Below are 24,429 nucleotides of genomic sequence, written 5' to 3'. Positions count from 1 at the left end.
ACTGCATCACTGAACTACTTAGCTGTATCATGAAATAATTAAGGAGATATCTATTACGCATAATGGTCTCTCAAGGTGAACTGGACTGCCAGTGTATTATTTGGTACTAAAAATCAGTGGTCCTGCTTTGGATGAAGATCGAAATTCCAAGACACATCAGGAGCACAGTGGCAGCAATTCATGATACCAAAACTCTCCTTCAAATCATGCCTCAAAACCTAACTCTTAGAAAAGCTAGAGTTAGCTATACATAAAGCTAACAAAAGACCATATAATGATGCCTGGCCAATTTCAATTTAATAAGAAATATTTTAGTTAATCAAAAAGATAAATTTGAACTGCTATGAAATATTTAAAAGATGGCACAATTGCCAACTAGACAGATACGATAATAAGACAATTTCAAAAATGGTTTCAGTTGAACTCATGCCATCTAATTGAGCGCCAACTCTTAGCAGGTTATGAAATGGTGGTTTCTACGTTGAGATCGTTCACTGTTTATTAGAAATGTTTACAAAACCGTTTTATAAGGAGCTCTGGCAGTGCTGTGCACCCCGACAGATGGTCATGCGTAATAACTATCAACATGGGTGGTGTTCCTGGCTGCCTACTGAATGTCTGAGCTTGAATTCTGAGCAATGGAATCCTTTTCCCAATATCCACCTGTGGCTCCGAATAGTCACGGCTCTTATTTATAGTAAAGATCAATTTGTTGATACATGGGAATGAATAAGTGGTTTGGAGAGTTTTATGACAGACAGTGTTATGACTCTGTCTGTCCGTCCAACTGTGCTAAGTAGTACGCTACATTTACTTTAAAGATTCTGCACAAAATTTTAGTAGATTTTGTCAGAAAGTATCAGTATTTTTCTATCATTTGCGACTGCTTTTTATGTTTAGGTGATCTGACTGCCAGGATGACTCAAGATTAAAATTGACAAAACTTGATCGTGGTTAAGCGATCAGACCAAGCAAAAGAATGGTTATGACATCTATAGTTACAAAGAGACCGACAGAATAGAGACTCGTAATTCTGCAACTTGAACACAATAGCCGATATCAACTATAGCAACAGTGACATTATTTCACACATATTGTTTCCTAGCATTTTAACCACAATAACATTTTATCAATTTTAATCTTGAAATATCCTGGCAGTCAGGTTCCCTCAAACATGAAAAACAATCGCAAATGGTGATAAACACCAATACTTTCTGGATAAAATCTTTTAACATTTATGCGAGTTCATTTTTAAATCCAGGATCCTAAGTTTTGCGAATCAGAAGTACCAAAATCATATCCAAGGAAAATATTTTAACAATTTATAAAATAATTTTGGGAACTCTCTCAAACAAAACAACCTCATCGTCACACAAACCCGTAACTTAATCATTACACAACCATTTCATTGACATAACTGTTTGGGTAATCCCTGGAGGATCAAATATAATGTATGCTTAGATTACTGCAAGCAGAGGCGGTGTGTATTTTTAAGAAAAAGTTTCACTAACAATGGCTCTGCAACCTTGGCTGAACCATGCCTGAGTACAGTGGCAAGGGAATCTTGACGATTGGAGACATGCCCATTTGCAGAAACAAGTTAAGGTTGGATGCCTTTCCTGTCACAACCACTGGATCTTATCTGGGAATTGAACCCCAAACTGTTTTGTAGGTCGGGCTTTTCGGACCATGCCCGCTCTCTAACATTGCAACATAACGTCGCATCACAGAAAACCAATGAGTTACCAAGGCTCCAATCTCAGAATGTATTTCAGGTACTCGTGATGTCAGCATTAATAATTTCCATTGTTACTCGTAGACAATGCAGGCTTGAGTAGATGCCTTTTTAAAGAAAGTTCAATAATTGTAACTAGAGGAACATCAGATTTTGGTTTTAAAATACTTCCGAGAGCCGAGAACATTTAAAAACTGAGTGGGCTTAATTCGATGGATAACCAATTCTTACTGCAGTGAGAGCAGAACAGGACAGGATCTACATTATTCAGAAAAAAACATTTAAACCAGATGAAGTAAGTTGCTTTTGCTGAACATGATATTATATGCTGAAAATAGACCGACCCAAAGAGAAATTTGTCTGCCCTGACGCATCAGGCCTCAAGCCTGAATGGTAAACATTTGTTGAATGTCTACTATTAATGAAAGTTTTCAATTTCATTCTAAATTAGAAGGCATATTTTCATTTTATAACTATATTTAACAAAGTTGCATAAAAGGTTGCATAAAAGCTCATTACACTCATTGATATGTTTGCAACAGTTTGCAGTCAAAACTGGATTTCTATGTGTAATAAAAGAAAAGTTAAGAGCTTCGATCCATTGTTTTAATTAAACCGAGATTAATTACAACTGGCGACACAGGATGCGATTAAAATCCAGCAATGAAAAATCCGTATAACAGAGGATTTAATCTCAGAATCTCTCGTTCACAAGGTAACAAGCTAACCCATCAAGCTACATGGGATGCTACAGATTCATTGGGCGATGTGAGTCGTTATCTGGATTAAAGTAGCATAGCAACTCTGCGTTAAGCGCAGTGTTACTAAAGCTTGCTCTCACAGTTCTTATTAGTAAGTTTAGCAATACGAATACTAGCTTACTCAAATTAGCCAATGGCAACTACATTACCTGCCACTGTTTATAAGCTGTTTTTAATACCCATGCAACGCCGGACATTCCGCTAGTTCTAAATAAACCAAATGTGTGGAACACACAGCGAAACTGCGTAGCCGAGTTTATTAAGATGTACGATCAGGTGGGAAAACAACTCTCGAATTATCACAAGCCCAGGTTCAAGTGTTAAATCATTAGTATTAAAAATAGTACTTGATAAAAAACGACAATTGTTGGGTACTTACCAGCTGTTGTTTAGCTGGAGTGTTTAATATGGTACGGAGGAGCTCTACAAAGGCCCATGTATCTTTTTGTGAGTGGAACTCATTGAGTGCGTCAAGGAAGAGCTCCTTTTCATAGTGATTCAAGTGCAAATTTACAGTCTCTTGCAGTCGTCTTACATTGCGGGACATCGTCCGTGACGTTCCCTTTTTAGATCTTGGTGGGCCTAAAATATGAAGTTTAATAAAAGTTTGATGTTGTTGGTAGAAAAGCACACACTATCCATCATTTTTTTGACGTTATCAAGCCGTTTGCACATGCGCTCGTTCCCGAAAAAGCCGCCATATTTGTAGGAAACAATCGTTTTTCTTTTATTCAATAGTACTTATTAGTGTAGTTTTGATACTATAATAAAATATTTGAAAACATTTAAGCATCGTTTTTAAACAGTTATTGCAAAAGCTTCATGTTTTTAACGATAAAATTGTCTATAAAAATGGCCGACAACAATAAAATTACGTCACGAAAAAATGAAGGATAGAAAAAAACGGAAGTAAAACATGTTGAATCAAAGATGGTGATTCAAAAAGCTGATGGAAGCAATTTAAAGAAAGCTTTCTTATTGCCTAACTAATAAAGACTAGAGTTATCTTCCCACTCGAATGTGATATTTTCAATCAATGATAATCTTCATAGATAATATTACACAAACAACTAGTGTTGTATGGTAAGATTTTTAGCCAATTGAAACAGACAAGAGGTCAATGTGCTTGATACATTGACTATTAGCTCTGCATGGATGTCGTTAAAAGAGTAAGTAACTCCATAACTTACACATGTTTCGGTACAACCGCTTATTGTTATAATCAGAGCATTTCTTACACTTACATGTAATTGCCAAATTCAGGTCGTTGAATTTTTTTCAATCTTCAACAGTGGCTTCCGAAAAATGAACGCGGGTTTTATTATAGTAAAGACCGGTATCCTTGTAGTCCAGTGTGACATGAGAGATCATTGTGTACAATAACTGTAACTAGAGTTACAGTTATTGTACACAACTGTATAGTTATGGAGATAACTATATGTAATGAAATATAGTTGTGTTATAACATATATGATATAACCTATAAGTTGTTATAACATATAGTTATGTCCATAACTATATGTGCAGTAGTTATCAGTCAAGTCGGGCAGTTATTTGCGTGTTAGCCTACCATGTAGAAAGTCGCGAGTTCGAATCCCAAATGACGCAATCTTTTTTCATTTTTCAATCGTGGCTCCAGATTAGCCTGTCTTGACAAGCTGTTGTTTTTGCGTAGTTGTCCCCCGTCGAGCGGCGAGCAACAACAGCTTGTCACAAGACGTACTGCACCTGATGCGTCAGCTGCACTTATAAGGAGTTGTTCTCTTCCGTCTACATGGCTCGGCTGCGATGTTATTCCGGTCGCTCCATTGGTAATCACGCAAAAATTTCACGCAAAAATTTATGTAGAAAAATTAAGATAAGAACGTTTAACTGGTGACCCCTCTCTGCAGTAAACTTTATTAGAATTTGAGAACTTAGGCAACAACAGCGACTAAAAATGTCGTCATTTGTGCGCTCAGTCAGTTTTATTTCTATTTTTGTATCAGTCAGTTTTATTTGTTCTTATGGATTTTATTTTGAGCTTATTTTATTCTTAAGTTCTACTAAAGTTTATCACAGAAACTGGTCTTTGGTTAAACGTTGTAATCTTGTTTTTTTTTTTGACATAAATTTTTGCGTGAAATCCGTTATGATTACTAATGGAGCGACCGACATAACATCGCGGCCAAGCCGCGTAGACGGAAGAGAACAACTCCCTATAAGTGCAGCTGATGCATCAGGTGCAGTACGTCTTGTGACAAGCTGTTGTTGCTCGCCGCTCGACGGGGGGACAACTACGCAAAAACAACAGCTTGTCAAGACAGGCTACTCCAGACGGATGAACACGAATTTTATTACAGTACAGTTTTTTTAAATAGGGCTTACTTTTCAATAACAATAATCTTTACTGTAGTGTGACTTTTGTCTGTCTATTTTAGACCTCGTTTAGAGTTTGAAACAAGTATTGCATTGTACAAGATTTGAACTCATGACAGTCAGATTAGCAGTAATTCGGGCCTACTAATCACCTTCTGATTTTTTAAGAATAACTATGCGGATACTTATTCTCTGTGCTTTGCCAGCACACTTGACTATTTCGTACTGCCAAGATACTGTTGTGTATTAATCGATATTAATTGTGTAATAATTGGGCTACGAGGCACTCAAAAATACATTCTCAAACTTACAACGTTGAAAACTTCCAGTTTGAGTTAAATATGTAACTCTCTAACTATACAATAAACTAATAAAACAAAGTGATGACAGAATACATACAAAGGAAAAAACCTTCAAAAACGAAAGAGCATGAACCCTTCCCATGTGTAAAATGTCAGAAGAGACGTGACACAAACAGACAGGTTACGATAATTGAATACAACAACATAGGTTACAGCCATATCACATCAGCAATAGCACAATAGACACAAACTTACGGTGAGACTCATGGGATCTGCTACTAGCAACAGAGACGGGGTAACCACCACCCATCCTACTCCTATCGACATCCATTGCAGAATTCAGACTAAAGAACAACAATAACAATTTAGTAATTATGATAGTTTGATGTCATTTTATAGACCCACTTTTGTAGTCCGCCTTAACACAAAACTTTTACAGTTGATAAAGATATGCTAAGAATGAAAAAATGTTTGTTTCGTGATGCTAACTTGTGAACTCATGTGACATTGAAATCCTATACGACTATGAAGCACTTTGACCAGGATGTCAAAAATATATACTGCTGTCCTATAGAATAATTTACTAAAATTGATGAGGGCAAATGTCTCGATCTACGGAAAGATTCTGCAAGATTCTAACTAGCACCGAATTCTGCAAGGTTTTAACACACACCGAATAATATGTAATTGTTTCACTGAGATGTGTCAGACAATTCAACTATGCATGTTCTGAGCAATTGGTTAGTAAAACTACATGACACATTGACATATTTGACAAGTGCCACTAGCTGTGAATTGCCAGCTAATTTAAGAATATGACATTTGGATATATTTAGCAAGTGACACTTGCTTGAAGAACAATCCCTAATATGACATCATGCAAGGTTCAAGCCACATCTGCTATCTTCCGCTATTCCTTAGAATGCTAATATGACAATGACACTGGCATATTTGGCAAGCGTCACTTGCTGCAAGATGTCTGCTACTTTTAGAATATGATACTGAAAAGTTTGGCAAGTGTCGCTTGCTTGAAAAAAGCCTTACTATGACATAATACAAAGTGCCAAGCCACATCTACAACCGTAGTTGGAATGCTAATATGACAATGACATACTTCGCAAATGTCACTTGCTGTAAGATGCCAGCTATTTTCAGAACATGACGATTTGACAATTGCGGCCAGTGTCACTTGCTTGAAAGTCCTACTACGACATAATACTAGGTGCCAAGCTGCAACTACCATTGTAGTCGGAATGCTAATATGACACTGACAAATTTGGCATGTACCACTTGCTGTAAGACGCCAGTAAGGCGAAAACTGGTGGACTTGTACACTAACGCCTACTGCCAGGCATAAGTACTCCATAGTAAAACAGGTCCTTTGATATTATTTATTGATGCTTTACAAAGACAACAAACAATCTATTATTCGCCTGCATTGGTCAAATAGTTGCCCTTATTGACAGCTGTCCTCCTATTAGCGATAGAGGAATGCTATCCTCGGTCAATATTTGAATAACAATCATGCCTCCCAGAGGCTCAAATCACAAGATTCTAATCCATCACGACCATAAACACTTTGTTTCCATGACAGGGTTAATCCGCAAGCCATTCACAAAATAGAAATGGCAAAAATATGCATGTCAAGCGAGTTTTTTTACTTGAAAATATTTGAGTGTTTCACGCTAGCGAATGATGGAAACAGCCTTTGTAGATGATGCGCAAGAAAACGCCTCACTAGCTAATCCATTTTAAACGTTTTGCACACTTCAGTTAGTCTTTTTTTCAATTTGAACAGTATCGAATGAACTCTGGCTTGAAAATCCTTATCTTCTGTAACAAAGTGTCTGCATTAATTAATTCGCATCATGCAAATGTCCATTTATCGAACAGTAATTCAACATGCATGCAACTCTACATGTGCATCATCCGCTTCAGTGACACATGGTGAATATGAGCAAATAGCAGCCAAGTTAACTATCAGTGCTCTTAGTGAAATAAATTTGCTGCCTTCTCAGACCATGGTGATAGTACCTAACATGAGCTATCATTAAACCATAACTGTCACGTACAACTTTTATCGTATTTTTTAGCTAAATCAGACACGCTGATTCCGATTTTGTACTCAAACTAAAGATTAGTCCACTAACCTTCAAAGTCATTAAGGCTTATTTAAAGCGTTTCAATATCCATCTTGAAAACAACATAATCGGCATAACAAGCTCCGCCTATAAATATGTGACATAGCCTAGCTTTTTAGGAACGAAAGTTAGGGATGTTTAGGACGATTTAGAGATGGGCATCTTAAAACCCATTATTATCTAAATCCAGTCTGTAAAATAATTTCAGTCTTTTATGAAAGGAAGATAAACTATTTAAAATTGCTCCTAGGTTGTTACATGATGTTTAATAGGCTGAACGCCAAAAAAATGAGCTCAAAAAAGCGCGATTTTATCACAAGCTAGCGTTGGTATTGCGCTTTTTTGAGCTCATTTTTAAATATGCAATGTTAAATAGCTTCCCTACCTTTCAGAAAATACTGAGATTATTATTTAAAAGCTGAATTTAGATAATAATGGGTATTAATACAACCATCTCTATCATTCTAAATCAGACTAAACATCCCTAACTACCATTCCTAAAAAGCTAGGTTACCTCATGTATTTATGGACAGGGCTTGCTGTGCTGGTCATGTCGTTTTTGAGACCGACATTAAAATGCTGTAAAAAGCCTTCAGTACTCTGAAAGTTAGAGGATCAATTTTTATTTTGAGTAAAAAATCGAAATCAGCGTGTCTGATTTACCTAGTAACTCCAATAAAAGTTGTATGTGACAGTTATGGTTTAACAACACCAGTTAAGACAGTTTTCTATAAGAATTAGCTCAACTTAAGCCTGGTTCCTATATCGATTGCGAGACCCCGGTGGTAATCTTGCGCTTACGAAACACTTGCCATGCCATTGTCATTTGCTCGCCATCCCGTTTCGACAATGCTGACCTTCACCTGTACAGTGCATGTCGGGAAGGTTTTGACTGCCGCACTTCGCAAAAGTTGAACAGCGCTGAACTCTTGCATTGACTGCCGGCAACTACAGAGGATACTCAATGTGTAGGTTCACAATTCAGCACTGATAGCCCTGCAGTGCTGTCGCTGGTGCTTGCAGCGTTTATGGGTACAAGGCTTTAAAGCTTGTGCACACTATTGCTCAAATCGACGATTAGCTGTGCGATTGAACGCAACGATGGGCTGCTATGACATCATTTGCGATGAGCGGCCCGTGTAATCACTGCTAGCGACGATGCAATGGATTTTCAACGTGTGGACTTTGACACCGATGATCACAACTGCTAGCTGCTTGACTGGCTTTTTGTTGACAATATCAAATTTCGACAGTTGTTAAGATCGATGTCAATGTAATTTGGCAAGCAAGGCGGAGAACTACGGTCGTGATGAATTAAATAACCAGATAATTAAAAGATAACAAAAAGATCTGCGATATCATGAGTGTACTTTAGCAATTTTTATTGGTTGTTGGTTAGCAGTCACCGACAGTTAATCGCTCATAGTGTGTACACCTTATCGCTAGTTATGACGTCAAAACAGCTAATTATTGCAGCCCTTCACACAGCTATACGTTGTTTTGAGCAACAGTGTGCATGGGCCTTTACTGCGGAGAAATCCATCATGCGTATCTTTAAACAAGATAAAGCAGAAGTTTGAATTATGCATTTTATTGTGCTGTTTCATTGGGTTATGGGCGTTCAAAACAATTTATGAAGTGTGAAAACAAAATTTAAAAAATCTGTGAAGTGTAGAAATCAATTGTGTTGAAACATGATTGCCGAAAAACCGACACCTAAAAACCTGAACGAACAAATTAAAATACCCATTATTTTTAGAAACTTCTAATAAAAGTTAAATCGAATATCTGCGATGTTTGATGTACTGAAACATATGCTAGACCATGGAATGACTATTTTGACCTTGACTGCAGAGCCATGAATTCTGATTTGTTCAGCAAAATGTCAACCAATCACAAGCTCAATTCGGTGCAAATAAACCAGCAGTCAGAATGTTTGGGAAAGCACATTTCCTAGCAGGCAAATTTACTTCTAATCTTGCGTATTAGCAACATACAATGTTCTAATCTAGTAATATGCTTGTCAAGCAAGCTATTAATGCTCTATATCTACAAAAACGCAAAAGTATATATTGCTAAAAACCCTCACACCATGTCTGCAGTAAAATACAATAGCACAAGTGACCATGTCTAATGTAAAACACTATAGTGTGGATGTGCTGGCAAATAGCCTGCACTGGTCCTGTGTTGGACATGACGTTTCGTCATCACACTTGTTGCTTGCTACACTTTCATTGCAAGTTAGTAAATATCTAGAACCAAAGACTATAAAGATCTAAAGCATTACAAATAGAATGGACATTGGTAAACAGGTTTTTGAAGAGCTAATAGGTAAGTACATTGCTATTCGTTGCTTTGTTTTATAATCCATCAACATATACATGTATACAAATTACATCGTAAATGACAGTTGCTGCAATTAGAATCATATTTGTAGTTGAATTTTTATACTTTGTGTGCTTGGTCAAGTAACGCTTTTATCAGTTACAAACTTAGTCAGTGATTTCAATGTATTTACTTTTCATTTGTAGTCTTGACAATTGGTTGGTCAAAAAGACTAATGGTTAAGTTTAGAACGATTGTGGTATCGTTGAATGAAATGAAACATCGAATATTAATGCCAAAAGGACCAGTTCGCTGAAGTGCTTATAGTTTAGGTTGCTACGATTAAACATTAAAACTCATTGCATCGAAGCCTGAGAGCCAGTAACACTAAGCATGATGACAGCTGTCCAGAAAAATATTATTTGCTTACATTTATCTCATAGAAGTTTTGAGTAAATAGTTATAGGTGGTGCAGCAAACAAGAGGTCGGAGTTCAAATATTGGGAAAAACACTTGACATTAAATGAATTTGCAAGAAGCCAAATATTTAATAAACAGCTGGGCATGTTTCCAGTCATCCAAGTTCACTTGCTATTAGACTTGGAGCCGTTGTTTGAGAGATGTCGCTGTTACCAATGCATAGCTAACGAGTTTTGCAAGCAAGCATATTCAACCTTCAAAAATTGCATACAGCAACAAATATAATTTATTTGAGATAACTCTCACCCAACACAAATGCTTTACCCAAAAATGAAACATTTGAAAAAGAAGTAAATTGGTTTATACTAAATGTTATCAAAATGGGTCTATAACTAGTTTTTGTGTCTATTGGTATCTTAGAATTGAATCTTTTACTTACATATTAAACATTCACCTGCATATGTAGTGGCAGCAGCAAATAAAAAACTGTAAAAATATTACTATTATCTAATTTTAGTAGATTGGTTGCAGTAACAAAAAACCTCCTAAAAAACCGTAACATAAAATGCAGAATGACATGATATGGTGTGCTTTTGCAACACTAAAACTAAATTTAAAGAAATTGGCATTTTTGAAAAGGTTCTTGTCAATGTCTTAGAATCAAACACAATTCTTTTTTAGAGAAGTATATAAATTGTTTTACCAAAACCAATTGAGAACAACTTCTTTAAGGCTTGCCTTCTCAAATGATTGCCTTCTCGAACAACCCACATGTGAGCAACATTTAACCACACATGTGAGCATATTAGCTGTTATTTGAATCAGGCCAGCTAATGAAATGCCTTTGACTTATTATATAGCACAAATCTTAAAATGAAGAGATACCAATATAACAGGACTAATAGTATCTGAAGTATGAGATAAATCAATGTATGATACAGTGTCATTGTTATTTGTTAGAGTACTGTTTGTTTGTTGCTACTGTAGCTTATGTCAGTTTAATACATATAATAGGTAAAAGGTACTGTATAACTGTACCTTCACACAAATACGCTCACTGTTGATGCCGACGTTTTTTAACATTCATAAGGAAACAAACGCAATTTTTAATGATATAAGCAAGCTCGGATGAGATAAAAATTGCGTGAACCTTCATATTAATGTATAGTTTATCAAAATTTGAAAACGTGAATTGAACGAAAAAATAGCTAATTATTAAATCCGTTTAAATAAACAAGAGTGTTTGCTTTGATTTTAGTAAGATGCTGACACAGCTCTTACGGGGAAATTCTCGCAAACCAATATCGTTCACTGCTGTAAGGACAAATATTCACATCGCGTGAAATAAAATGGTGAGATTAAAAAGCAATTAAAAAGCAACTTATGCATAATAGTATAAATATTGAGTTATCAGTAACTGTTGATGTAGAGATGCCACGGAGTTAATATCGGCCAGCAACTTCATAAGGTGGTACAACCACAAACTTAAAATATCGTCCAGTAACGGTGGATGTTCTTACCGTGAACAGTCGTGAGTGCTTAAATTGATTGTTCAAACAAAAATTTACTGGTAGTAAAACTCTCTGTGTCGATCTGTCAAAGTCATGTGCAAAGAACTGAATTCTAAATATTTAGAAAGCTAAAAGAAACAATCCAGGTGATCAATGGCGGAAGTCACGTGGTCAAACAACTTGTTAGCAACTTAGCCCAAGCGCGAACAGAGTTTCGGGATTTCGGCTATTGGTAGTCCGAATTGCAGTTGCAGTTTTTCTAGCTCGGAAAGAATTAGCAAACGAACACGTGAGAAGGTAACTGGTTTTACTTTCCACCCAATAATGTCTATTACATTACCCCTAGATTTGCCGTATTCTTGTGCACTCTCTTTTTACGAGTCGTCGGATCTAGCCGTAATAAAGTCTTTTTGACGTATTTGTTGTATTTTGTTTAACGTTTATGGTTGGTAAAAAACGATGATTTAAACCCCAATCATCAAGCTCTGCTAGGATTGTGCTAGCTTGGGTTCTGGGGCTAACACAGTTCTCGCGGGGCAGTTGCGTTGCGTTGTTAGGTTTTTGGATCTAGATTTTTATCGCCTCTATCCGTTGATCACGGCTAATGCCTGATTTCTGGTTAGTAGTACAAAACAACAAAACCTGTAACCAGCAAACAAGTAACTCTCTCTTTCCCTCTTCAATTTCAATGATATACTATGATCCTTGAAAAATAAAACATTTCAAACTACCTATTGTTACCTATTTTAAGATTAGCGGAGGTCGTAGTACAGGGAGGGGCAAAGTTTTTCCTCAAAAAGCCAAATTTCAAAGTTGCAAGATTTTTGGTAGCTGCATAATATGTGTATTACAGAATAAAATTTTATACTGATGATACAAGTTTGGTAGTTGTATTGTAATTGAATGTATTTATTAGAATACTTTTACAATAGCATTGAATAATGTTGAAGTGAGCCTAAAGAGTTTTATATAACTTGAAGTTTAGTGAAATACATGGAATTGTTTATTGCTGCTCATTGTCTCTTGGTAATCTGGCTCTCTACTGCAGCATGCTATTCTTCGGAGCTGACACAAGTGATCTTGAGTCAAAGTGGATCTCAACTTGCTCTTTATATTATTCATGTATGATAATGCTGATTCACATAAAACACATGTATATGTAGCAGCAAACACAGTGTGCAACCATCTTTTCAGCTGAGCAAGCTGTGGATATTCAGCCTTTGTTGAAGCTTTTGAGTAGAAGCCCACCTCATGTTCATCTATATCTGTACCTTTGAGGTTACACAACTCCAGTTGCAGAGATGAGGCATTTGTTTAGTAGTTACTGAGACAGTGCGTACAATGACATTGAACTTAGAGCTGGAACACTCTCACAACTACGTAATCGATATATAACGATTGACTGTTCAACTTCAACACAGTATATTTAATTGCACCTATTGTTTTTATTGTTCAGTAATTACAGCGTTCATTAATTTCCTATGTCTATGGTATCATATGGGTTATGTTATTAATATGCATTGTTAGTTTTGTTGGATATAGAACTCTTGTGTGACTTTTCCGGTTGGAAGTCAAGGAGAATAAATGTTTTCGCATAAATTGTAAACTCACTACTCCATATACATCAGCATAAAACAGCATTAACACTCTTCAATGACAACTGAGGAACCCACACTCCATTAGGCTTTTCCTTCTGAAGTGCTTTTATAAGTTGTAAGATGTATTTCAAAAATTTAAACTGATTAAGTCGGTTGTTAAACTTTTGTTGCAGCTTTTCTATAAAGTGAGTGTAATCAGCTGTACAAGAGGCCATTTCTTAAGGGAGAAGGCTTAAACAGCTGATAGTGTATTAATGATAGTCTTGTTTTCCCCTTGAAGCTTGAGGTTTAGATCATTCAATTGGCCACAGGTGCCAACAAAGAAGGGGAAGTCACTCATGTCTTTAGAAGAGCTCATCATCTCTTGAAACTGTCGTTCATTCAGGCTTGTGCATGCATTTGGAAATAAGGTTAGCTCCTGACGAATACTCCACAACCTCGACAGAACATTTCCATTACTTATATCCATCTAATGTTATTGTATGTTAGTAAATCTTGACAAGTGGCATTGCTTTCTTTGAGAAACATCTTTCTGTTTCTGTGTCTGAGAGCTGATCGACTTCTGAGAATCATATTCATAGCCTTACACATTAGTTGTTGAAAGTGATATTTTAGTTTTCCGCATAAAACGGTTTGGAGGATGATGCAATGGAATGCTAGCATTGATGTCATATCCTTCTTCAAGCTAGCAATGACACCTTGCTCTCTTCCAACCATGGTTGGTATGCCATCTGTTATTACAGATATGCATTTGTGGAGATGTATCTTCGTATGATCAAATCCTTTAAAGCACATCAATTATATCAGTACATTTATCATATATTTCAGTACTTCAGAGTATTGGCTTTCGAAGGTGCCTATATTCAATATACAAAGGATAATATAACTATGAAAAAGAGGGTGTCAAAAGTATGTCCCGCAATAAAAAAACACTTGGTTGTGGTTTCCACAATGTGATGTCATAGTTAGCATTTAGCCTTAGGTTGTCAATACTTTTCGCTGCCATTGAGGCTGCACTTTTCTGAGACAATCGGTGCTCTTAAACCCAGAAGGCGCTAGCAATAAACAAGGATTCTGGATATGATCTAAAGCTTCACAATTTGCAGCACAGCATGGCTGCCTCCGCTTGCTGCCTTTAAAACCATAAGTTGTGCAAGTAGTTGCTGTTGTAGTAGTATTATTATCTCAAGAATTCGTATCGCTTTCCATGTTGTTTTCTAAATATGATTAAGCTTCAATAAATATACTGTCGTTGATAAAGGTGATGAAATCACATCGATTAAATTGTGAATTGCAGTGGCACAGCCCTAAGACTATATGTAAATTGCACTCTAACGAGATCATGCAATGCCTGAAATTAATTAGCCTCAGTTGTGCCCCTCAACATCACAATAAAAAAAGAGGGCTAGTGCATTATATTATGGGGAAAACATAGTATGGTGCTTGGAATATGAGCTCTTTATCATAGAAATAATCTTTATATTGAGAGCTAATGACACTGATTCCTTTGTCATCTTCATTGTTTCTCTGAGGTTATCCTACCTTCCCCTGCCACTAGCGTCATTATTGTAGTTGATAAATAAGTGGTAAGAGCACACAACACCGAATAGGAAAATTGTGCTGTCATAATTTGCGAGCCTTTACTATTGAAATTTTCTGTGGTAGAGCTCTGGGGAAATCCTATATACACTAACCAATGTCAGTCTCACCATGTCAAACAATGTCTCCTTTAAAAGGCCTATTGAAGAACCTGAATAAGCTGAAAAAGTACTGATATAATTGATGGACTTATCATCATAGATAGCCTGGCCAGTGGTTTCTCCTTCTAATCCAACCAAAGTAAGAAGCTCCTCCTTCATTTCTTTACCATCAAAGAATCTGCAACACAGGTATATGACTAAAGCAAAATACTATGCTTTATAAAGAAACATACTGATGCTTTATAAAGATGCATGTAGTATAAGCGTGTGGGTTAGTCACTTTGAAACAATTATCATAACTCCAAGTATAAAAAGATGCAATTATTTTATGTTCTCAATTTATGTCTCTTGAAATGCACTTGTATGATTTCAGCTTGCAACTGCATGGGCTGCTATTTGAACTAAATCCATTATATCAGTAGATTCATCAATAACGATTGAAATGTAATTAGCCCAGGCCTGTATTCACTGGTTGCAAGTTGGGGCGGCTAATGTTAGGCGACTAGTTATGAACACCTGGGGGTTTGGAGGGGGAGGGGTGTAAGCCCCCAACAGGTTTCTCTTATGTAGGGCCTCAGCCGGGATTCTCATGTAAAGTTTTAAAAATTTTTATCGGAAAGTATCAACATTTTTCTATTTTTTGAAAATTGTTTTGTTTTAGGTGATGTGACTGCGAGACGTTTTTAAATTAAAATAGGCAAAACTTGACCGCAGTTAAAACGCTAAGAAAAAAGACATCTTTTACCTATGAGCGTTTTGATCAACAAAGATCAATTTTGTCGATTTTATTTTAAGTTCATACGGATGTTTCCACGCTTTCGATGGGACATGGCCAAGCGGATGTTTGGTAAAACTTGATATTTTGCAAACCTTTATAAAAGTCGTTAACAAGAACATTTTGCCAATGATGATAATAATGACGCCTATGAACTACTAAAAGTTGATGTATGTCTCTATGGCTTGGAATAAAGTGATATTCTACAGCGATAAAGACCGTCTCCATAGCCGTTGGGCAAATAACTTTTCGAATAAATGATGTCGAGGTCGAGTTATCTGAAGCAATTTATCCTTGCGTGGGATTGGACCAAACAAATCCGCTTGACTTAACCTTGTGTTTGAGATGAAATGTTACATTTTATCCGAGGGCGAGTTATCCGAGTTTGACTATACTTAGCCGTGGAAAGTTCCTAAAAAGTTGGGGCGGCTCAGCCGGCTGAGCCGCCCCAGGGAATATGGGCCTGACTCTGCCTGCTCTATATGGGCTAGCAAAGTCATACTGAGTTAATCATTAATGCTTTCAATTCTACCAGTAGCAGTTTTCCTAGAAAGGGGTATCGTCTTGACTTTACCAATCACATCAAGCTTATCTGAAAAAAGTGTTTCCATAGCCTCAACCATGCATTTTTTACAATCTCAGCATGAGAATAGGGAAGCATTGCTTTCCCTGGAATCTTTGACACTCGTAGTGGAGCTTCTGTAGCTCGTTTATTAGCAGCTGTGAAAGAAGCTAGCATATTTTCTGAAAAATTTAGCTTTTGATGTTTAGCTACAGATCTTAGTGAAAATGTATTAGTAAACTCTCTGTGCTTCATCTTATGATGCTGTTTGATGTATGTCCTGTTGTTAACGGCGATCATTTCTTTGCTCAATAGACATTGCAGTTTGCCATGCCTAAAGATGAATGCACATTCCAGGGTCCACTCATCTTGGAATTCTTTTGTAGATTTGTTTCTATTTCGTTTACATTGTGAGGCTCCCATTTTAACTCTGGAAATAGTTCATTTTGTTGAAGGTGTCATTGCTACTCCCACTGCATTAGTTGGCTTAATTGCAAATGACATGTTCAACTTAAAGACAGCATCTTGTATAAGCCAGCATTATGAAATCATGATAAAACGACATCCTGATGAACATTTCTAGAGCATTCTAATTTTGTCGTCATTGGGTCAGCAATGGACGTTGTTACAGTACATCGGAAAAGCTATATGGTCATGATGCCCTAAGTTATGACTCATGATGCATGTGTAGGCTATATATAATGCAGGAATAGCTCATTTTTAAATAAGCCTTATATGTCACAATGCATGTAGTTTTGTACAATATATCATAAGTATATTTTATATAAGTTAAAAGATTTTGAATTTTCATAGAGTTGAAAGAGCCGCAACAAAATTTGCAAAGAGCCTCATGCAACTCTAGCGCCACACTTTGCCCAGCCCTGTCGTAGTATATGCTCAGATTCACCCAAAATCACCCGAACAATGTTCTTTGTTTCCTAGTTTCTGATTAATATTTTGCCATCCTTAATGTAAAATAACATTCTTTCATTGTTGTCACATTGTTGAACCTGACCAATGAGATTGGACAGCACTCAAAGCTGTGCAGTGTAGTTTTCATACTCTAAATCCGATTTTGGGCTATTTCACGATGGCGACTATTAACCCTTTGGCAGGGGAAACGACCAAAATGTTGTTTACCGGTTGCGTGGGGAAATGACATTTATGTCTATTTCGGTAGACAATTAAAAAGCTGTCGCCTAGTAACGTTAAACAAAGGATATGAACACTAGTAAGCTTTAAGTATCATCAACAAGATATCTGTCGATTATTTACAATATGAAACAATTATCTGAGAAGTGTTGCTTTGTGCTGAAAGCTAAACAAATCGCGCCTCTTTGGAAAAGAATAAAAGTTGGAAAAACCAGTCAACATCGGCTCGGCTTTCAAAACCGTAAAATAAAAGATTATTTGATCCTACGATCATTAATGATTTTCTGTCTGATCAGAATAAAATAATTCAAATGATAGAAGTGATGTAAAATTTTTGGACTTATAATATACTTGGAATATACAGAGAAAACGATCGTTGTAGTTGCTCGCACGGCTACGTTATAGCGTTTGACTCTACCGAAAAAAAGTGCTTCCAAGCATTTCATACAGGGACAATTGCACATGGTTGTATTTTTTTAGTAGTAGATATGTGAATGAATCTATATGTACAAAAATTTTTGTTCGTAGAAATAAATTTAAGATTTGAGCTATGCATGTTCATAAAATATCGATTGTATTGAATTTTCGAAAATAAATTACATGAGTTTCGGTGGTTTTTGTGGGGCTTATTCCTGGTCAAAGGGTTAATATCCCAAATGCTGGTGAATGACAACTGACCGTTCATAACAGTGACAATCTTGGGCAACTATATTTATTTGACAACAAAATAAAACCAACGGATCAGTAAAATAACCACTATTGTTCATAATATTTGTAAATGGCTTCATTCAGCATATTTCATTGTTCTGGTGCCATGTTCGGGTTCATCCTAACAGAGCCCGATCATTAAACCCCGCCCCATATAGCCGTCGCCTATCCTGTTGGTGTTTATATCATTGGTTAAAACCAACCATAACCCATCCGGGTTTAGTAATCAGCGTGATGAATAAAAATACTTCTAAATAACGCAAAATCATTCTAAAATACTCACAGATGAGTATTGGAAAATTTTCAGTCAGGTATAAAACATTGCGTGACACCGTATGAAAGCTGAAATCGTACCAGGTCACCCACTATTAACTAGCCTTTGTTCTATTGTCACTGTCTAGGCTTGACGGATTTAGTCTAATACTGTCTGTACGTACAATGCAAGTTGTCTCATCTCATAGATGAGCCAACTAATTCCATTTAATTTATTCACCACCTATTCATATTTGATCTTATGTGCAAGTGTAATTTAGGAGAGGATTTTTACGTAATCACCAAATGTGTATCCATGCAGTCAAAGAATGAGAAAACTATATAAAATTCAGTTTCAAGTAAACTTCTGTAGTGATAACATCATTTCAGCTAAACCCTCGATCGTTAAATTCTATCGCTAATATTACACTAGAACTTACCTGTCATACAGCCCATCAACAAAGTGATAATGGAAAAAAGAAAGGGTACCACTGGTTGTTGAAAAAAGTAGTTGTCAGCAAGAATTGAGAGAGTATAGAGTAAATGAGAGTTTTTCGAGATGATATAAAATAAATTTTATGTTTCATTCTAAAGATTGAAAATGAGGAATGTGATGGAGGGGTCAGTATTGGGAGGAGCAATATTGTTTTGTGCAATATTTTCATGGTCAAAGATGTCTATAAAATCATGATCATCATCTGGAAACAAAGGGCCTGCCAATTCCATGTCATTTACATCGCCTACAACATCTACTAAAAAATTATCTGAATCAGATGAGTTGTTATTATTTTGAGTACTGTGTTGTTGAACATTAGCATTTGATGTTGATGGTTGCTGTGAGGACTTTCTATTTATCTTCCTATTGTGCTGTAGTAATTGGGATACACGTGGACGGCCACTGCGATGACATGGTGTTCAGGAAGGTTGTATGTTCATGGTATTTGTCAAGTGGTTTTGAAATGAAATTCAAAAGGTCAATTATGCAAAACAAAAAGTTGTATAAAAATTAGACCTCATCTACAACTATCTCAAACCTATGTTTTACAACAATAAAATAAATATTAATTAAATCTGTAGGCATAACCTACTATACTGTATGTAATTTCATTAACAACAGCAATAATGAAATATGTCTATTATGTCTCTGAAATGCAATATTAGAAGTAAAATGGCAAGCTGCTGTGTAACATACGCAGTTTGAGAGTTGGTTGTGTTGAATGTAGAATGGTTTTGATAGCGATCTGTAACAGAGAGCAAACATTAACATTCACGTGTGTCTGGAAGTTTTCTGCAAACTGGAGCAAAATAAAGAAATGTTCTTGTCATAAAGAGCATTGTAGTTCGGCCCTAGCTTGCACATAAGATGTAAAGAAATTTGGCTATTGTTCTAGATAATTTAATGAAACCTTAAATTTACGAAAATGTGATACACAGTTTATCAGCCTAATTTTTTATTGTCCAATTACCGTTGTATCACATTTTTGTACCTGTAAATCGGTTTACGCCTCAAAATGTCGACGTTTATTACAGAAATTTTCGGCAATTGGATAATGCCAGACTCGTGAAAAGTGCACGTTTTTCTCGTGAAATATGCGCAAGGCTTTATGGTTCTACCTGTAGCACGGCTTTATGGGCATGTTGTTGTCCGATCTTAATTTTGATATAAAAGGCTTGTCAGGTTTTAATGGCGATTTTAGGCCAAATTAATTCTTCTAGTTATGTATAATCCGATCAATTGGGTAAGTTTTAGGATATTGTCGACACTTTTCAAAGACTCGGTAACATATTTAAATAGGTTTATATATGATTTGTATCATTATTATACTTAAACGACTCCACAAAAGAATGTTTAAATTTTTTGATAAGAAGTCGATACAAGGGTTTAAGTATGGCTGTTGATGGATAATTTTCGGGAGTTGTGTGCACATATACATTTATCATAAAGCTCCCAAACACTCGCTTCAGTCGTGTTTGGTCGTGGGATTACTATTATTCTATTATTACTATTTGGTCATGGGATAAAGACTATTAAGTAAAAGTAACTTTATAAAATTGCATATATTATAAATAAAATTATAAAGTTATAAATAAAATTTAACATAAATGTAGTACAATCATGATAGCATATTATACTATTTGCCAAACAAAATAGCCAGAAGTTAGGTGTTTATTCTTTTGTTCGTTTTTACGAAACTTACACATGAACAACTTTATACATTTTGCTGTCATGGTTCTTCAACCTATTTCAATATTACAGACTCAAAGATGTCTAGACGAAAGCAGCAACCTCTTAAGCTTCGGGACTACATCTTACCAATGCTTGAAAAGAAAGAAAGAAGCAAAAGAAGCAAAAGCAAGAAAAGATCTGTTAAGAATGCTCCTGAAAAACCAAAGTTTGAGAATCCAGGAATAGTAAGTATATTAAGCGAAGTATAACACACATCGATTTCAATTTTTTAAACCATTATAAGTTGGCGTATATAATAAGTTATGTAAGATATAAAGGTCTTTGTTAAATGACTTAAAGTTACCAGCGTAGATTTAAGAGGTGTAATTAGTTTTTTTGTTGTTATTGTTGTTAGTTTATTTTCATGCCCCGATGCACTGAGACATAAACTAATTAAATATACATATATGAATAAGCATTCATAATACAATAGTAGTCGTTCATTGGTAGCTTTTGTTTGTATTTTTTTCAGAAACTTTATTTTTCCGTTTACCAATATTTAATTTGCATAATCTCTATTCTGTATGATATATTACTGAGAGTTTCTTATAGATAATATTATTTTTCAAAGAAATTTTATAGTAAAATGCAGTAAATATTTAATGCAATATTACACCTCTAGACTCTTGAGCTAAAACCATTTTTGCCACTAATACAAAGAGTCCATTAATAGAAACGAATTTTTCGTTTTGCAGACTGTATACTCACTTCATCAGGATGATATCTGGAGACTACCTCTAATACTCAGATCCATTCTATTTGTAAGTACAATAAACTTCTGATTATCTACTGTACATGAAGATCATATATAGTGCATTAATAATTATACACCATTCATCTCCTTATCACCTAAAGCACATGTTTTTTTTTATACTACACCACGAGCTTTTTTATGAACACCACAAGCTTTTGGCTAGGTTACAGTCTAACAACTTTGAAAGTACTTGGTACGCCTGCATCTAGCATGCTCTACCAATGCCTAAATTATTTTACACAGGGACTCAAGAAAGTACAGAGACGGATTCACAAGTTTTGCCTAAATGAATAGTTTATGCTTACCATTCCTTCAACTACAATATTTATTAGTGACTCAATTAATCTTCTATTTTAAAGGTTGACTTGCGACAAAATTCACATTACAGTTATTTGACTTCAAAAGATTCACCATGTCTCACTCTGCTGTGTTGTAGGTGCAAAATGTGTGGAAATGTGATTACAAGCTCTTAAAAGCTAAAAAACTAACAGCCCCATCATGAAAATGCCGTAATGCGGAATCTCTTTATTTTGATGACGTTCTCAAACATTTTGGGTAATGCTTTGACATGTGATGTTATCACGTGAATTGAAAGGTCAATAAATGGCTAAATATAAAACGTTTCGTAGCTCTAAGTTATGACAATTACTTCAGGTTTTACCGAAAAGCCCGTATCAAATATATATGCTCGCTACTTTACAAATTTGTTTCGGCTTGGTCTAATCATCTAGTCGTAATCTGATCATGTGACCCATACTTCCTGCCAAACAGATCAAATAATTTCTGCAGCGTTTTTTGACGGTTACAGGTGACCAACAGGCTCGTCATGTTTATCAGAGGATGATATGCAATCATTCAACCTAAGGATAAAAAATTAAACATTTTGTTACGGTAGGTTTTGAGATATCAGTGCTCAAAGTGACAGCTTTACAATGATGATGAAATAGACATGTAAAGACAATAGACATGGTTTTATTGAATGCATGAAGTATATTTGTCAAAATATTTCGACGACTGAGGTGGCATGAAAGTGTAAAGAGAAGCCATCGTGTTCAAGTACATCCCATTTGAGCCGTTTTAGAAAAGGATTCCGATCTACGGCGTTTTTGTGATGGCTGCGATGAGCTGTTCGTTTTTAGCTTTTAAGAGAGTGTAATCACATTTCCACATATTTTGCACCTACAACCCAGCAAAGTAAGACATAGTGAATCTTTTGGTACCAAATAACTGTAATGTGAATTTTGTTGCAAGTAAACTTTTAGGATATTTTAAAGCATGTTTATATTGTAGCACCTGACTTTTAAGATAAGGCAACAACTAACCTGTTTTGACAAATCTGTTGTTTTGTAGAGTTATTCTCTTGACGAGTGTATCTTGCAAAACAACAGCTGGTTCATAGGCGGGAAAGGCCCTGCCAGCACCTTTACTTTTTAGTTGGAGTTGCGTTTTTTTAAAGTAGGACTGATTTTGTCATAAAAAGCCATTTTTATCATTAGATTTTGTTATGTAGCTATCTTCCGTAATAAGCAAAAGCGACCGCACACAAATTTGATCTATAAAAAGTAGGAGACAACAGCGTTTAGGGCTGGGTATCAATCCGTATTAACAAGTATGAGTATAATATGCCAAAAGTAGTGAGTCATGCAGTCCTACTACAGACACATAAACTCCATTTACTACATATTGCGCTCTAACAGTCGTATAAGTACACTACTATAGACACTGAAACTTTGTACCTAAATATATGTAATACATTTTTGATGACTACAAAAATATGAAATTGTTGCATAGGTTAATTAAGATTCATTTACCTTTGAAGTAGACAACATTAAGAATGCTGTCTTCTTTATTTATAGGCACATTCTGTTTACATGTATGTTTTCTGTTTCTGACAGGCACTTGTCAGAAGTCTACCCTGCGATCATTGTATTATACTGCACAGTATAATAACTCATTTGGGAGGATGCCTTGGATATTATACAGAAATGATGAGAGAAGAATTAACATCAGGATGGAATAGTAATTATAGGCCTTTTCTGCCAAACATACACTCTTTGTCAGAGGCATTGGAGCAACTACAAAAGTATGAGAATATGAGAAATTTCTCTAAAGATATTATAGATTTGGTTTTATATTTATGGCTTGATGACAATCACAAGACATTTGTCTTGTGATTGTAATTCACGATGTGCAATACAAATCAACAGTGGTCAGAAAGCCAGACAATTGGCAATGTATTGACTCTCTGAAGGTAATCCATTTATGTCGGCAAACGTCACTGCACTATGACACCCTTGTTGCTAATGCTCGTTTGCCATTGGTCAAAGTATCAAACAGATGGACTATGTACATTAGGTATGACCTATACAGTGGACCAACGTTTTTCTGATGTGTTTAGACCTACTCAATTTAAGTTTTTCACCAATAAAAGTTTTAGCAAAAGAAACCTCTGGACTTGATATGTTGACAATGGAAGCCAAACAAGAGTTAGCTCATTATAAAGCATCATTAGAAGCGTCTGCTGATGAAACAAGTGATTCTACTTTTCTATTTAACTTTTCAACTAACAAAAATATTGCAGATGTACAAAATAAAACACATGTCACAAGAAATATTTTGTGATAAGGAAACCCACAATAAATCTACTGATAAATTTGGGAAGGTAGGTGATGAATTTCAAAGCAAGTCTTTAATTAATGATTTTCTTTTTTCAATGCAAAATAAAAGTTAAGTTAATAGTGCAGCACAGTAATTAAACAACGACATTTTGAATAACTCGTGAAGATAAGAGTGAAGATGACGATGCGCTCAAGATATCACGCGTTACAATGCCCAGCAACAAAATATCTTTTACAAGAAATGATTTTAACACCTCAAGTAACGAAAATATAGACGTACTTGAGCAATCATCCTGCAGGGTGCCTAGTACTGATATATCGTCAACAAAAAACTCTGATCTTTACAATTCTGAGGGTTCAACAAAAATAGAATTTGTTTTAAGTGAAAATTAAAAGTTTTTTCCAATTCTTTGTTAGAAAGGGCTGAAATATTTGACGTATTATAAACAAAATCAGATATCTCAAATGTTTGTAAAGAAATCCTTTACAAACCTAAAATAACAGAGAAATACAGAAGTTTTGTTGTTGAT

General features: G+C 35.6%; 1 protein-coding gene and 1 long non-coding RNA gene across 4 annotated transcripts in view; one reads left to right on the top strand and one right to left on the bottom strand.

The window, feature by feature from the left end:
• Window positions 1–11,700, bottom strand: part of LOC137398555 (whirlin-like) — a 44,192-nt gene extending 32,492 nt beyond the window's left edge. For all 3 annotated transcript variants that reach the window (XM_068084684.1, XM_068084685.1, XM_068084686.1), the window contains exons 1-3: window positions 11,563–11,700; window positions 5,412–5,500; window positions 2,876–3,078 (exon numbers count right to left, since the gene is read on the bottom strand). In XM_068084684.1, coding sequence (XP_067940785.1) covers window positions 2,876–3,078; window positions 5,412–5,487 — 279 coding nt within the window. In that variant the 5' untranslated portion in view covers window positions 5,488–5,500; window positions 11,563–11,700. The remainder of the gene's footprint in view (window positions 1–2,875; window positions 3,079–5,411; window positions 5,501–11,562) is intronic.
• Window positions 11,701–20,564: 8,864 nt separating this feature from the next.
• LOC137398931 (uncharacterized) lies at window positions 20,565–23,409 on the top strand. The gene is made up of 3 exons (XR_010979067.1): window positions 20,565–20,712; window positions 21,223–21,288; window positions 23,177–23,409. It is a non-coding gene; the product is annotated as an uncharacterized lncRNA (long non-coding RNA).
• Window positions 23,410–24,429: the final 1,020 nt, after the last annotated feature.

The sequence above is a fragment of the Watersipora subatra genome, chromosome 6 (genome assembly GCF_963576615.1).
Source record: "Watersipora subatra chromosome 6, tzWatSuba1.1, whole genome shotgun sequence".
Taxonomy (NCBI): domain Eukaryota; kingdom Metazoa; phylum Bryozoa; class Gymnolaemata; order Cheilostomatida; family Watersiporidae; genus Watersipora; species Watersipora subatra.
This window is presented reverse-complemented; position numbering and strand designations above follow the sequence as displayed.